Below are 13,900 nucleotides of genomic sequence, written 5' to 3'. Positions count from 1 at the left end.
AACATGTTTACAGGGCCAAGAGGCAGAGAATGATTTTTCCTTTGTTTTATGAACAGATTCACATAAGGGAACAGGAACATCTGTGCCTGCTAAGGCATAAAATGCAATAAAATTTTCTTAATTTTGTAAGGTTGAGCGGTGTATCATATTCATGTAGTCACTACAGGAAACAGCTTCCTGGTTCCATTAGGTTGACCTTTTCATTTATTCTGTGTAGGGCTATGCTGGATGTACCAGCATTGTAGTTGTGGGGAACTTTTCATGGATATAAAATGTGAGGGTTTTGGTTGGATTATAAAATATGAGGAACGTTTTTAGTGAGTAGGTGCCTCTTAAGGACTTTAAATTCCACAGTGAATCTGAGGAGATTGTTTTGCTATATTTTAATGCTGTCAGGACAGCAATTGGATGGCAAAAGAAAACACCTTAACTGTGAAGGGTGGATACAATACATGACAAGAGCAATTACAGAATAGAGGATCCCTAACAGTAAAAAAATGTAAAGGAGTTAAATAGAAAGAAATTGATGCAGGAGGAACTTGAAAATGGATGACCTGATTCTCAGGTACCCATGTGAAAGGAAATGGATGGATACCATCAGTTCAGAGTACTGAACACATGATGCTGAATATGGCCATCGCACTCAAAGCACTTTAGCATATTAATGCCAATGGTGCAATACTGTATTACTAGTGGTGGACTAATGCAGTACACTTGCTCACCTTGGACGTGGCCCAATCTCTCACCTGCAAACTAAACACCACCTCTGTTTTCTAGCACCTTATTTGTCCACCTCTATTGGTTTTCAAAATAAAGCGCATAATGATGTTGAAAATACATTCCGTTTAACAGTGCTTCACAGAAGACTTCATGCTGAATGTTATTCAAAGACTATTCATTCAGTCAATCACTCTGATGATTTGCCACTGGCACAGGTCCAAAAGCCTATTCCTTTTTATGGGCAATAAGGGCCCCTTTTCTACCATTCATGAGGATTAAACAAACTCCCTGTCTTATTTATGAGTCTTGGACTAACAAACTACCAACAGCACCTGCAGATTCAATTCAGCCTAGTGCAGTCGCCAGAATACAGATCTGTGGAGAGCCTGGGTCACCATTCACTGTGTGACCTCTGGCAAGTCACTTAATCCACTGGTACTCAGATGGCTCTTCAGGACAAGGTCACTAGCCATACACACAGTCTTGTACCATGCAATTAAACAAGTGAAGCTACAAAATTATTACAATACTGCTAAAATAATAAAACACAAATCGTGTAGGTTTCTTTAAGGAGGATTTGTTGAATTCGTGGACAAAGGTAATCTATCAAACTCATTTATTAGCATTACACCCATTTAAACGAGTAATGACCAGCCCAAACAACCTCCCACAGCTCCCAGGATGTGGTGTCTTGTTCTCGCTGCACAAGCTCCAATGACATGGGTAAGGGCCATCTACAAAATAACCTCTCTGCTTCTGAAGATTAATTAACTTGGCCATTCTCAGCTCTTATTTAACAGCATTACTGAAATGCATCATCTTAAGATGCCAGAGAATATTAAAATGGAGGTGAATCTCCAATTGCTACTATAAAATTTACTGGGCAAAGTACATCAGCATCATCCTGTATAACAGGTATAAACCCAAAGTGAATAGAATCACAACCTGAGAATCATTAGAGATAACTCCATACCACCCTGCCTAGTGCTGCTGTAATAATATTATACAAGTCAAGGTCATAGCTTCTCTGAAGGAAGAAAAAAAAATCCAGAGCTGGCACAGAAAGGTCCTTAAAATAAAAAAAACTGCATATAATACAAAACCAAAATTGATTTACAGTCCAAAACCCTTTTAGCAGTGATCAGCATCAGTTGGAGGTGTGCCATTACTGAAATGCAATACTGGTGTTAGGAGCTGCTATTTAAAAAGTGCACAGCAACAACAATGAAAAGATAATTGCATTGGCTGTCTGTAACGTATAACAGCAAGCGGCTCGGGGCAGAGAGGTACAAATTGCCATGGTCCTGGGGCTAGTGCCTTTTTCTATCTATCAGTCTTCCAGTGATGGAAGAACTTTTGAAAAGTAGTCACAAATCTTAAACCGATGGACAGCTGGCTAATAAGCATACTATTCTTTTCCTTTCCTCCCAGGGTCAAGAGCTAGGATGCAGAGGCAGACCATCCACCCAAGAGATAGCTGTAAGGGTGATTCTGAAGCACTGGGAGGTAAACTGCTGCTCGCCAGTTAAAATGAACAGGCAATATAAAAAAAACAAACCCAACTGTGTGGGCTTTTTAAAATTATTTTTAATATTGAAGCTTTAATATGATTTTAGCATGCAGCTTAAATAAAGTCAGTCTGATTCTGTTAAGACAATCCTTGCCTGCGTCATGTTTGAATACGTACTATATATTTCACTCCTGTATCAGTAATCAAGCGCTAACTGATTAGCCATAATAGAGCCAGGCAGCCTCAGATAATTATATTCCAACTGTTAATTTGCACTGAATTTGTGTAGACTAACTCCCTGGGATTATAATTAGCAGGCTGCAGAGGGGGCCTTTGGTTTCCGAATGCTCTATCACACTGCTATGGTTTTCAATGCACAGAAATGCACTGAACAATGAGAAAAAGGAGAAAGATGATACATCAAAGACTTGAAAGTAATAGTGCATTATACATTACCCACAGAAAACATGGTGTTGTGAATACAACTGCACGCGTGCACACAGACAGATACCCACACACACAGAAGCATATGCTAAATTAGATTAAGCCTAGAGCACTAAGTACCAAACAGATACTGTTTCTGCCTCAACAAAAACCAGATAGTATTTGTGGAATTCAGGCAAACACATCCACAGAGCTGTTTTCACTGTTTAATCTGCAAAACTGTTAAAAGAAAATTGGGTAGGGTTGGGCGGGAAGGCACCAAGAAATTGCCATTCTGATTTGCAATTTCAACCCCAGCCCAAAATCTTACTGGCGCATGGGTGGGATTTAATCTTTCTGAATCCAAAATTCCTCCAAAAGCCTCCAGGGGAAACAGCAAAAATAAAGGCCATGATTATACTTTCTGGCAAATTTTGGATCACAATCCGCTAAACCCTCCCCCACTGACAAGTACCCATATTCATCAGAGCAAGGTTTTCAAAACTGCAATTTTCTTGCTCTTCTCTACAAACTATGAACAGCTGTGAAGGTGTACTGGACATTTGGTCTTCAGAGTGTTCAGAATCGGACAAAGTCATAAATCTCAAGATACTCAAGAGGCCAAAGTTTGGGAAGTAGGATTTTCTGTATGCACTGAAGAGACTGCAGACTATGCCTGCAAGACTTACCCACAGTACCTGTATGACCTGTAATTCATTGCCTTACCCTGATTGTCCCTGGTAGAAAACTGCACATCACTGCCCATGCCGCACAAGATCAAAAAGCAGCAGGCTATTTTTCTGTTTTTGATGCCACAGTTGAGAAAACCAGTGGACTATCCCAACATAGGCAGAGTGTGAGAGACTCCAATCACTATCTGCCCTTAACAGTACATTCTCCGACAGCATTCAATGCACCCAGTGCATTCTCCAGACACCACCAAAACCTTTCAGGCCGATGCAATATCGGCGTGTAGAAAGCGGGCTCTCAATGCTGAGCTCCCGCTTTCCTAACACGCACCCAACCACCTCTCCTGGGCACCTGATGTCATTTAAATGACCTGCTGCGCTAAAAAGAACGCGCTAGGAAAATCATGCGCCCCTAGCGCTTCCTTGGCATCGGGCGCAAGGGGACATGGCTGGGCACCCAGCAGCTGACCTGACCTAAGCTCCCTTCCTCCAAGGTCTGGCCCGATGGGGCCATGCAGTCCGGGTCAGACCAGGGGGTCCAGTACCTGAATTCGGGAATCCGAGGTCCTTATGAAAACGTCTTTCCCAGGTTGCACATCTTCTCCTCCCTCCCGGTCAGGAACCCCTGCAGGAGACCCTCCTCCAGCAGGGCTGTTCTGATTGGTTCTTGTGTCAGTGAAAAGGATCAATCGGGAACAGCCCTGCTGGAGGAGGGTCTCCGGCAGGGGTTTCTGGCCAGGAGGGAGGAGATTCGCAGTCTGGAAAGGGGGTATTCGTAAGGACCTCGGATTCCCAAATTCAGGTACTGGACTCCCTGGTCTGACCCTGACCGCTTGGCCAGACTTTGGAGGTGGTCAGACCATTTAAAAAAAAAAAAAAAAAAAAAGGTTTTGTTTTTTTTTACCTTCCTCCTTTTTCTATTCCTCAGACTTAATATCGCCATGATATTAAGATGGAGGAAGTATAGAAAAGCAGTATTTGTGCTTCTCCAAAATTAACACCTGCTCGAGACAGGCATTAATTTTGGAGAGTAAAAATGTGCATGTCGGGCACACATTTTTTTTTTTTTTGCATCAAGGGGAATATCTAATAGCCTCATCAACATGAATATACATGGGATGAGTGCTATTAGCTACGTGCGTTTTGGACACATTTTCCCCATTTTGCATCGGGGTTATGGATGCATGTCCAAAATGCTCCTCCAATCGCTTGTTGAGCCGTGCGCTGCAGCCAACGCACGGTACTGCATCGGCCTGTTAGAGCCTTAGAATAGGAAGTAGGAACAAGTTTCAACCCCAATGCTCTCCTCCAAAGGCAGAGGGCTCATGACAACAGAAAAGCAAGAAAATTCTACGCTGAAGATAAGTACTGGGTGCACCAGAAGCACAAGCTGCTCTAAGTTGTCCTTAGGGATTAGAAAAGCAGGGGGTATAATAAGATAAGACAAGTTCACAAAACAAATATTAAAGAAGAAAGCTGACAATTGAGCAACCTTGATAACTTTTTTTTTTTTTTACACCTTTTTTTCTAAACCTGGTATCTTATATTATTTGTAAACCAGTGTGTCTGTGCGTTCCTATGTGGTTTCTTATAGCATAAAACAAATCTGCACCTTGGAAGCAGGTAGCATAAGGATAAGATATTCACTTGATTCGCGTATACAATGCCAGAAAGCATTAAGAGACAAGTCATGGAGCAGACCTCACGCAGGGAGTTGCTGTCATCTCGGGACCCTATACTGAAAATTCATGATCCTTGCTTTGCAAATCTGAACTTAAGACATTTGGTTGCAAATGCAGAAATGTGACTCTAATGCTATGCACCCTTGGTCCTGAATCCCCAGTATACCAAAACACATTCTTTTAAAAGTTATTTCAGTTTCGCCAAAGCTACATATCCCAGGCTTCTGTACAGGACACCACCACCTCAAGTTATTCCACCCTAGAAAACGCAACGAACAAAGTGTTCAAAATAGGAAATTATCCCAGAGGTTTGCACAATCTGAACTTGATTGTGTAGTTTAGATTCGAGAGTGCTCTTTGCTGAACAAGGAGACAGAAGTGGGGCAGAAAAAAAGCTACACGAGTAGAAGATTCAGCAATTTTCACCACTTCAGTTATTTATTTTAATTAAATGCTCCTGAGGGTAATCACTAAAAACACCAAAGTCATAAAACTATCGCAGGCACCCAAATGTGCAAATCTTCTCACGCCTTTGTTGGGCCCCTGATCTTATTATTTTTTTGCTTTAACAGTAAATAATCCGCTCTCATGCTCACCTGACTGGCTGCTCCTTCGGCAGATGCTGCCATCTCTGTCCTGTGATCCGCCACATGGCCTTGCAAGGGTCTCTCCACAGGAGAGTTACGCCGCCGGTAGAACAACACATATGCATATCTGGTTACCACCTGACTCTCTTCCACAGTGGTGACTGTGCTGTCATCAAACAGTCTCCATCCTGGGAAAAGTAAAGGAGTTAATTAGGAGATTTACGCTATTCATAACCATAAGGAAATAGTTACTAAATGCTTAAGTTCAGGCCCTAGTTACCTTTAATACACAACAAAATATTTGATCCTTCTTTTGCTTATACTTCTTCCACTTTACTCTGTGGTGTTACAAGTGGTTTTTTTTTTGCAACTAACAATATAACTGAACTTCAAAACTCCAAGTGATTCAATGAGGTCATCATTCTTTCAAAGTAGAGCAAAATTAAGTCAAATGAATGTGCATGGGCAGGAAGAAAGCGTTAGGCTTTCATTCAGGGCTGCCTTTTTCCTTTTTATAAACTGTACACTAAGGGGTAGATTTTCAAAGGGTTGCGTGCATAAGATACGCGCGCAACCCCCGAAAACCTAGCCCTGCACGCGCCGAGCCTATCTTGCATAGGCTCGGTGGCGCGCATAAGCCCTGGGACGCGCGTATGTCCCAGGGCTTCGAAAAATGGGCGGTCCATGGGCAGGGCCGCGGTCCGGGGGCGTGGCCAAGTGCCCAGACAGCCAGCAGGCGTAACTCCATCGAAGAAGGTAGGTGGGGGGATTTCGGTAGGGCCGGGGGTGGGTGTTAGATAGGGGAAGGGAGGGAAAGGTGAGGGGATCCAAAAAAAAAAGCCATCGGGGCTCCCCTTGGGCTCGGCGCGTGCAAGGTAAGTGTGCACCCTCTTGCGCCCGCCGATCCTGGATTTTATAACATGCGCGTGGCAGCGCGTGCATGTTATAAAATTGGGTGTACATTTCTGCGCACCGGGTAGCACGCACAAATGTACCCCGCGCACCTAAGAATAAAAATCTGCCCCTAAATGAATCTTCAACGATGCAGTGCACCACATTAAGTAACATTTTAATGTCACTGGAATAATAGACAAGTATGATGATAGATTTTTCTCTCTGTACTCCAAGGTCCATTGCAATGTTTTACCTGGATTCAGCTTTGAGAAAGGGGAAGAGGCGGGCAGGATACGGAGAAGCACCAATACCATATCTACAATATTCACACGTGCACATATACATTCCACTCCTTTCCAAACAGTTTGATATTGTTACTAGCAATCCTTACCCACATCGCTGCGCTGGCTGTTCTTGTCATTTGGCAGTCTGGCATATGCTGTGTAGTGCCCACCAATCATGCCCCCATAGTGGTTGATAACGGCATACAGATCATAAATGGGCAGCTGATGATCCTCCTTCTGGCCAATGCAGAACTTACTCAGGTCGAGATTCCTGTAGGCCAGAAGAGTAGGTGTTAGGATTGGATAACCCTTCAAGATCCATTCACACACCGCATTCTCACCAGCTTTCATTATATCACACAACAATGCCGAACGAACCATTCATAGCTTCCTTTAAGTACATACACATGGGATTCATCCAGCTCAGCACTCAAACTTTAAACGGTAATTAGGTATTCATAAGGAATATCCACTCTAGATTAATATAATCAATGTACCATTCCCTTTTTTTTTTTTTTTAAACCTTTAGCTCCTCTTTTTTCCTTTTTCTTTCAGCTCAGTTGTAACCAGTGCGGGAATCCCAGCACCATAATCCTTCATTACCATCTATCTAGGGATTTTTCTCTTATTTTAATAGACCCCTGCCTCTCACTGCTTTTAGTCTATCATAGCAATAATCCTGAGCCTGGAAATCATCCACCTCTTTCAGATCTTTCATGGGATCTAAATATAGGCACAAGTATCTCCCTTGCTAAACCACAACTCGCAACCCCCCACCCTTCTCTTCTCAGGCTATGAATGCTGCCTTTGTAGCATCTCCAGACAACCTGGTGTAATGGAAATTAAATGAGACTAGTTTGAAGGCCACAGGCCAACCTCAAAGTGAACTCATATTTACTTCTTATGCCACTGTGAAATGCTAAAAAATTCTTATTAAAGTCTTAGGCAAAAATCTGGGAACAGTAGTTAATGCCAGCAAATCCAAAGTGGAAAAAGTAAGCAATTAAGTGGTAACAGAGTCAGAGAGAGAATTTACAGGAGGCCTCATAGATGTGTATTGAACTGATAAGAATACCCAGAAGGAGGAAACGGCAGGTTTTATGTATATAAAAAGTGAGAAAAGCTAGAAGAGGAGAGATCACTTCCCAGATGTGATAGAGCAGACTAATCCCTTGGAATGTAAGCTTTACTCTCTCTATATATATTTAGGTATTTTCTTTAGTAGTTATCTGCAATTAACTTCTGTATTATCTGGTTTCATTTAACTCTTATGAATTATCTGTTTTATTTATTCTCTGTTTATTGTTCAAATAAACCTATCAAACACCTGGAAGCACAGTATATTGACTCAGTGTGAGTATGTGTATTTGTTTACATTGGGCAAACTCCCGAGGTAATCCTGTTTGCGAATGAGCTCCTTAGGTAGTCCCATTACTGAGCGAGTGTGTTGGGCAAACTCCTGAGATAATCCTGTTTGCAGATGAACCCCTTAGGTAGTCCCATCCCTGACTAGATCAGTGACTGTGTTTTTACACTGGCTGAGCTCCTGGGGTTACGGCCCTCCAGGTAAAAGTCCAGTGTTTGAACCCAGAATACCTGGGCTGTGGAAGATCTGATACGGCCCAATAACTATTTCTAAACAGTTCCCTAGACCTTGTTCTCTATCATCTGAGTTACTTCAAGAGAATGAACATCTGGAATAAACATATTAGCAAGACTCCTTGGGATAGATATTCAAATGCTATTTAGCCAGATAAGTAGGACTTATCTGGCTAAGTGGCAGCTGCTGAATATCTGGCTAGGTTCAGTAGCCACCATTTGCCAGATAAATATTTATTTGGTTAAGTAGAAGGATATCTTGAGAACAGGCAATGGGCAGATCAAGGCGGGGCAACTTATCCAGTTATCATAATCAGATAAGTGACCATAATCATCTATATCTAGTTAAGTTAACTGAATAAGACAGGGCAGTTCAATAGCAAATCTAACATTATCCGGATATAATTTATCTGGTTTGCTAGCACTTATCTGGTTATACTCAGCAGCATAGTCATGCTGCTAAATATCCATTCTAAGTTTACAAATCTCAGAAAGATACTCAAAATACTGGTAGAAATACACATTAGAACAGGTGTGGTCAACTCTGGTCCTTGAGAACCACAAACAGGCTAGGTTTTCAGGATATCTATAATATGAAACCTAGCCTGTTTGTGGTTGTCAAGGACCAGAGTTGGCCCCCCCCCCCTACACTGGAATTAACCTAAGAAATAATTGCATAACCTGTAGTCAAATCTTTTTCTTTTAGGTGAAAACGAGGAAACATTTTGAAAATAGAGCTCTTAATATTTATTTATTTATTTATTTATTTAAAAACTTTTATATACCGGTATTAGTATGCATACATCATACCGGTTTACAATGTAACTTTAAAGGTAGAAATTACAATGAACAGGGAGGGCGAACAAGGAGGAGTATACAAAGAGCAGGAGGTGGAGGAATTAAAGCAATAAATAAAAACTGCAACGGACTATTTACAGGAATATACAAGGCGTAGGCAAGATCTTGCAGAAGTCGGTGTACTTAATCAGGGTAGGCTTGTCGGAAGAGCCATGTTTTAAGTTTTTTTCTGAACTTGGCGTAACATGGCTCTAGCCTGAGAGTGGTAGGGAGGGTGTTCCATTGTTTAGGGCCTGCAATGGATAGTGCACGGTCCCTAGTAGAGGAGAGGTGGGCTTTTTTCAAAGGGGGAATGGAGAGGGTGCCTTTGTTGACAGTGCGAGTGGGTCGTTCAGTGCGTATAGGACGAAAGGGTTCATCCAACCAATTGGAATTGTGCGAGTGGATGGACTTGTGCACTATGGTTAGAATTTTGAAGAGAATTCGGGATGCGATGGGGAGCCAGTGGAGTTCTTTGAGTATTGGGGTAATGTGATCAGCTTTCCTTGAGTTGGTGATGACCCTGGCGATGGCATTCTGGAGCATTTGTAAGGGCTTGGTGGTGGAGGAGGGTAGGCCAAGGAAGAGGGCATTACAGTAGTCCAGCTTTGAGGAAAGGGTGGCTTGGACGACGGTGCGGAAGTCATGATAGTGGAGGAGGGGTCTGAGTTTCTTCAGGATGTGAAGCTTGAAGAAACCTTCTTTGAGGATGGAGTTGATCTGTTTTTTTGAGATTGAGTTGTTGATCTATGATAACCCCAAGGTCTCTTACTGTGGGTTGGGGTGTTATGACGTTGAAAGCTGGATCGTTGGAGATCGGTGGTTTGGGAGGGAGGTGAGGAGAGATAAGGAGCAGCTCTGTTTTGGAGGAGTTTAGAGCGAGGTGGATGTTGGTGAGGAAGTCATTGATGTTGGCAAGACATGTGTTCCAGAAGGCAAGGGCATCTGAGAGAGAGTTGTGAATGGGAATGACGATTTGAACGTCATCTGCATAGAGGTAGAATTTGAGGCCGAGGTCTGTGAGGAGCTGACATAGAGGTGTGAGATAAATGTTGAAAAGGGTGGAGGAGAGGGAGGAGCCTTGTGGGACACCTTGAGACAAGGGATAGAGTGTGGAGTTGGCGTTTCCTATCTTGACGGAGAACTTTCTGTTAGATAAGTAGGATTTAAACCATAGTAGGGCTAGGCCTGAGATGCCTATTTCGGATAGCCGGTTGATGAGGAGGTTATGGTTGATGGTATCAAAGGCAGCTGAGATGTCGAGTAGGGCGAGGAGGTAACAGTTTGCCTCGGTCCATGCCTATGAGTAAGTGGTCCGTGAGGGAGAGCAGGAGGGTTTCTGTATTGAGGTATTTACGGAAGCCGTATTGGGCTGGATGCAGAATGTTGTTGCTTTCTAGATATTCTGTAAGTTGGATGTTTACAATCTTTTCCATAATTTTGGATAGGAAGGGCAGGTTAGAGATAGGGCGGAAGTTAGCGGGGTCTTTAGGGTCTAGTGTTGGTTTTTTTAGGAGGGGCTTGACAATAGCTTGTTTAAGAGCATCTGGGACAGAGCCTGAAGAGAGGGAGGAGTTTATGATGTCTGCGATGGGTTTGGATATAGTGTTCGGGATGGAGAGGAGGGATTTTGTGGGAATGGTGTCTGAAGGGTGGGAAGCTGGTTTAAGTTTTCTGAGAATAGATTCCACTTCTTTAGCGGAAGTCAGGTCAAGGGTTTGGAGGGTGGGTGAAGTGGGGGAAGGTTGGAGGGAGGGGGAAGGGGAGGTGGATGGAGAAGGGTGTTGAAATCTGCGGAGGATGTTGGTGATTTTTGTGAGGAAATACTGGGCGATTTCTTCGCTCTTAGTGGAGGCATCATTCTCAGGGATAGTGGGCTGAGAGGATTTGGTGAGGTTGGCAACATAATTGAAAAGGGCTTTCGGGTTGTACATGTATTGGTGGATCTTAGCTGAAAAGTAGTCTCTTTTGTTTTGAGGGTGGTTATTCTATATTGGTGAAGGGTAGTTTTGAAACTTGAGGCGAGTTGGGGTGAGGGGGCTTTACGCCAGTTTCTCTCACGCTGCCTGAGGGTATTTTTTAGGGATCTTAGTTCAGTCGTGTACCAGGGTTGATGATTTTTTGTGGGTTGGGTAATGTTACGTCTGGAGATGGGGCATAGTTTGTCAGCAATTTCAAGAGTCATGCTGAGCCAGGATTTGATGGCAGTCTCTGGACTGGAGCAGTCAAGGCTAGTGGATGTGTTGGAAATGGCAAGAGCCAGTTCATCTCCAGAGCAGGGTTTCCTGAAGGTGAAGGTGGTGTTGTTTGAGGGAGTGGGGGTAGTAGGGAAGTTAAGGGGGAGGAGGGCTTTTATGAGGAAGTGGTCTGACCAAGGTACAGGGGAGCAGGTTGGGGGGGGGGGATGGTAGGAAGCAGTGGTTGATGAATATAAGGTCAAGGGAGTGACCAGCTTGGTGCGTGGGGGAGGCAACAATTTGTCTAAGGCCTCGAGCTTGGAGTGCAGTAAGGAATGCCTCACAAGAAGGGGTAAGGGGGGTGGCATCGACATGGAGGTTGAAGTCTCCTAGTATGATGGAAGGGATTTCAATGTTTATGTTGGCAGATAAGAATTCAATTAAGGGGGAGGGGTCCCGTTCGATGGATCCAGGAGGGGCATAAATGAGACAGATTTGCAGTGAGGGGGCTTTGAAGAGGCCAATTTCTAGCTTGGAGGGTGATGTGGTGTGGGAGAGTTTGAGATTAAGGTGTTTCTTGAAGGCTAGGAGGATGCCACCTCCTCTTTTCTTGGGTCTTGGAATGGATAGGAATTCGTAGGATTGTGTAGGTAGCTGGTTCAGGAGGACAATGTCTGTTTCTTTGAGCCAGGTTTCCGTGATGGCACAGATGTCTGGCTTGGTGTCAGTGAGGAGGTCATTTAGGATGGGCTCCTGGATTTCATTTTATTGTACTAGGTCAATCTATTCTGGTCTTCATTCAAGACTCCTAGGAAACTCCATAAAACTCCTGGGAGTCATCTGACCAGCTGCCGAAGAGTTTCATTAAATTCCATAATGCACTCAGACATGTAGGCAGCAACATTCAAACTGCCTGCATAGATGTAACATCCATGCGTACTTTTTACCTGTGGTCTTTGCACCAATTTTCAAAGGAAAATTTCACTTTGAAACTTGCCACAGGTAGAAAGGTTATGTGTGGACACTAGAAAAAATGTTATGCTTATTAAAATTCTAAGTCATTAGTGTACAGATTTGATGGAAATGATGTATATTACCTCTTGCAGCTGAGCTCCCCTCGAGCTTATGCATTTTTCTTATACTGTTACAGCAAATCTGCATTGCTCTTAAGATACCTTACTAATAAAGATTTCTCTCTTTGCTGGTTGTTGGTATTCAGTGTTTATTCTTGCCACAATATTTCCGGTGCCTCATGAGGAAAGCCGCAGAGGGGGCAGGTCCATGTGGAGTTACTTCTTTGGCAAGTAAGGGATTTTTCCTTTTCCTTAGCACAGAGAACTCTCTGTTCTCCACTTACCCACGCAAACGATTTCCATATTTTACAGAGTACCAACAGCTGAGAGACAAGTTTGCCTTTTAGATTTTAGGTTCACCTTGATATCCAGGGCTGTGGCTTTCGCTGCAGAGTTTAGCCAATGAGCATTGTTTACCTCTTGGTTTATCAAGCAGACTCCCCTGGTAGAATCAGGGTGAGCATATGATTGGATAAATCTCAGGTTTTAATTCCCCGGGAAGGAGCTCAGATTAGTGATAGCACCAGGAACATCCAGCATGAATGTATGTTTGTTTTGCCTGTTTTGTCAAAGTATTCAATAATTTTTAATCTTGGATAATGTATGAGTAGGCTGATTTTGTGTTTAATTGTCTTTCAAAGTGTTCGTTCTTCCTCCTATAAGCTCTAGGCAAACAGAGTGGTCATGATAAGCTTATTGCATGGGCAGCAGGCTTCTCCTCTCAGAATCTTGCCTGTGGTGATAAGGACCTGCAATCTTTTTTGGCTTGGTCCAATGCTACCTCATTTTGAGAGTTAACAGTTGCTTGGACAATCTTTTTGTCATTCTCTCCTCCTTTTTTTTTCATGGCTTAGAGAAGTGCCAGCGCTAGCAAAACCCACAACTGTGATGCCAAGTAGAATGAGAGCAGTGTGATTAGAGTGTCTGTGTAAGTGCTAATATGGAAATGGATTTTAATAGCCATAATTTGTGTGCTGCATGTGCGCCGTTGACCACTTGCTTATGCCAACAGGGAAAATTTGTATGTAATTTTGCACAGTAACAATATGTGCTAGTGTGCCCGAGTTATTTCCTGGTGTGTAAAAAAATCCTGTTTGATACTCTGTAAAAATATCCAGAAAAATTGAGCTTTTTCAGCTTAGCAAGCTGGAAAATCAATCTATTCCAGATTTTTCCTCTGTTGTTATATCTCTTCCCCTTATCTTTGAGACTAGGTCTCTTCCCCTTGCCAATTTTTTCTTTCATACCCTATATCTACCTACAGCCAAACTTCCCTTTCTTTCTCGTAAAGAGAAAATTAGCAACACATGGAAAAATGAAAAGACGGACCTAAAACACAGTATAGGAAACAAAGTCAGAGAAATGTTATATATGTTACCCTGTCACTGAAATAAAAATTAGGGAGTACATATTAATTTTTCAGTT

General features: G+C 42.9%; 1 protein-coding gene across 7 annotated transcripts in view; it reads right to left on the bottom strand.

Moving 5' to 3' along the window:
- The window catches only part of USP19 (ubiquitin specific peptidase 19), a 239,525-nt gene that overhangs the window by 29,165 nt on the left and 196,460 nt on the right, over positions 1 to 13,900 (bottom strand). For all 7 annotated transcript variants that reach the window (XM_029601227.1, XM_029601228.1, XM_029601226.1 and 4 more), the window contains 2 exons: positions 6,897 to 7,060; positions 5,621 to 5,799 (listed from right to left, as the gene is read on the bottom strand). In XM_029601227.1, coding sequence (XP_029457087.1) covers positions 5,621 to 5,799; positions 6,897 to 7,060 — 343 coding nt within the window. The remainder of the gene's footprint in view (positions 1 to 5,620; positions 5,800 to 6,896; positions 7,061 to 13,900) is intronic.

The sequence above is a fragment of the Rhinatrema bivittatum genome, chromosome 4 (assembly GCF_901001135.1).
Source record: "Rhinatrema bivittatum chromosome 4, aRhiBiv1.1, whole genome shotgun sequence".
Classification (NCBI taxonomy): domain Eukaryota; kingdom Metazoa; phylum Chordata; class Amphibia; order Gymnophiona; family Rhinatrematidae; genus Rhinatrema; species Rhinatrema bivittatum.
Note: the sequence above shows the minus strand (reverse complement) of the source record. Positions and strands in the feature narration are given on the sequence as shown.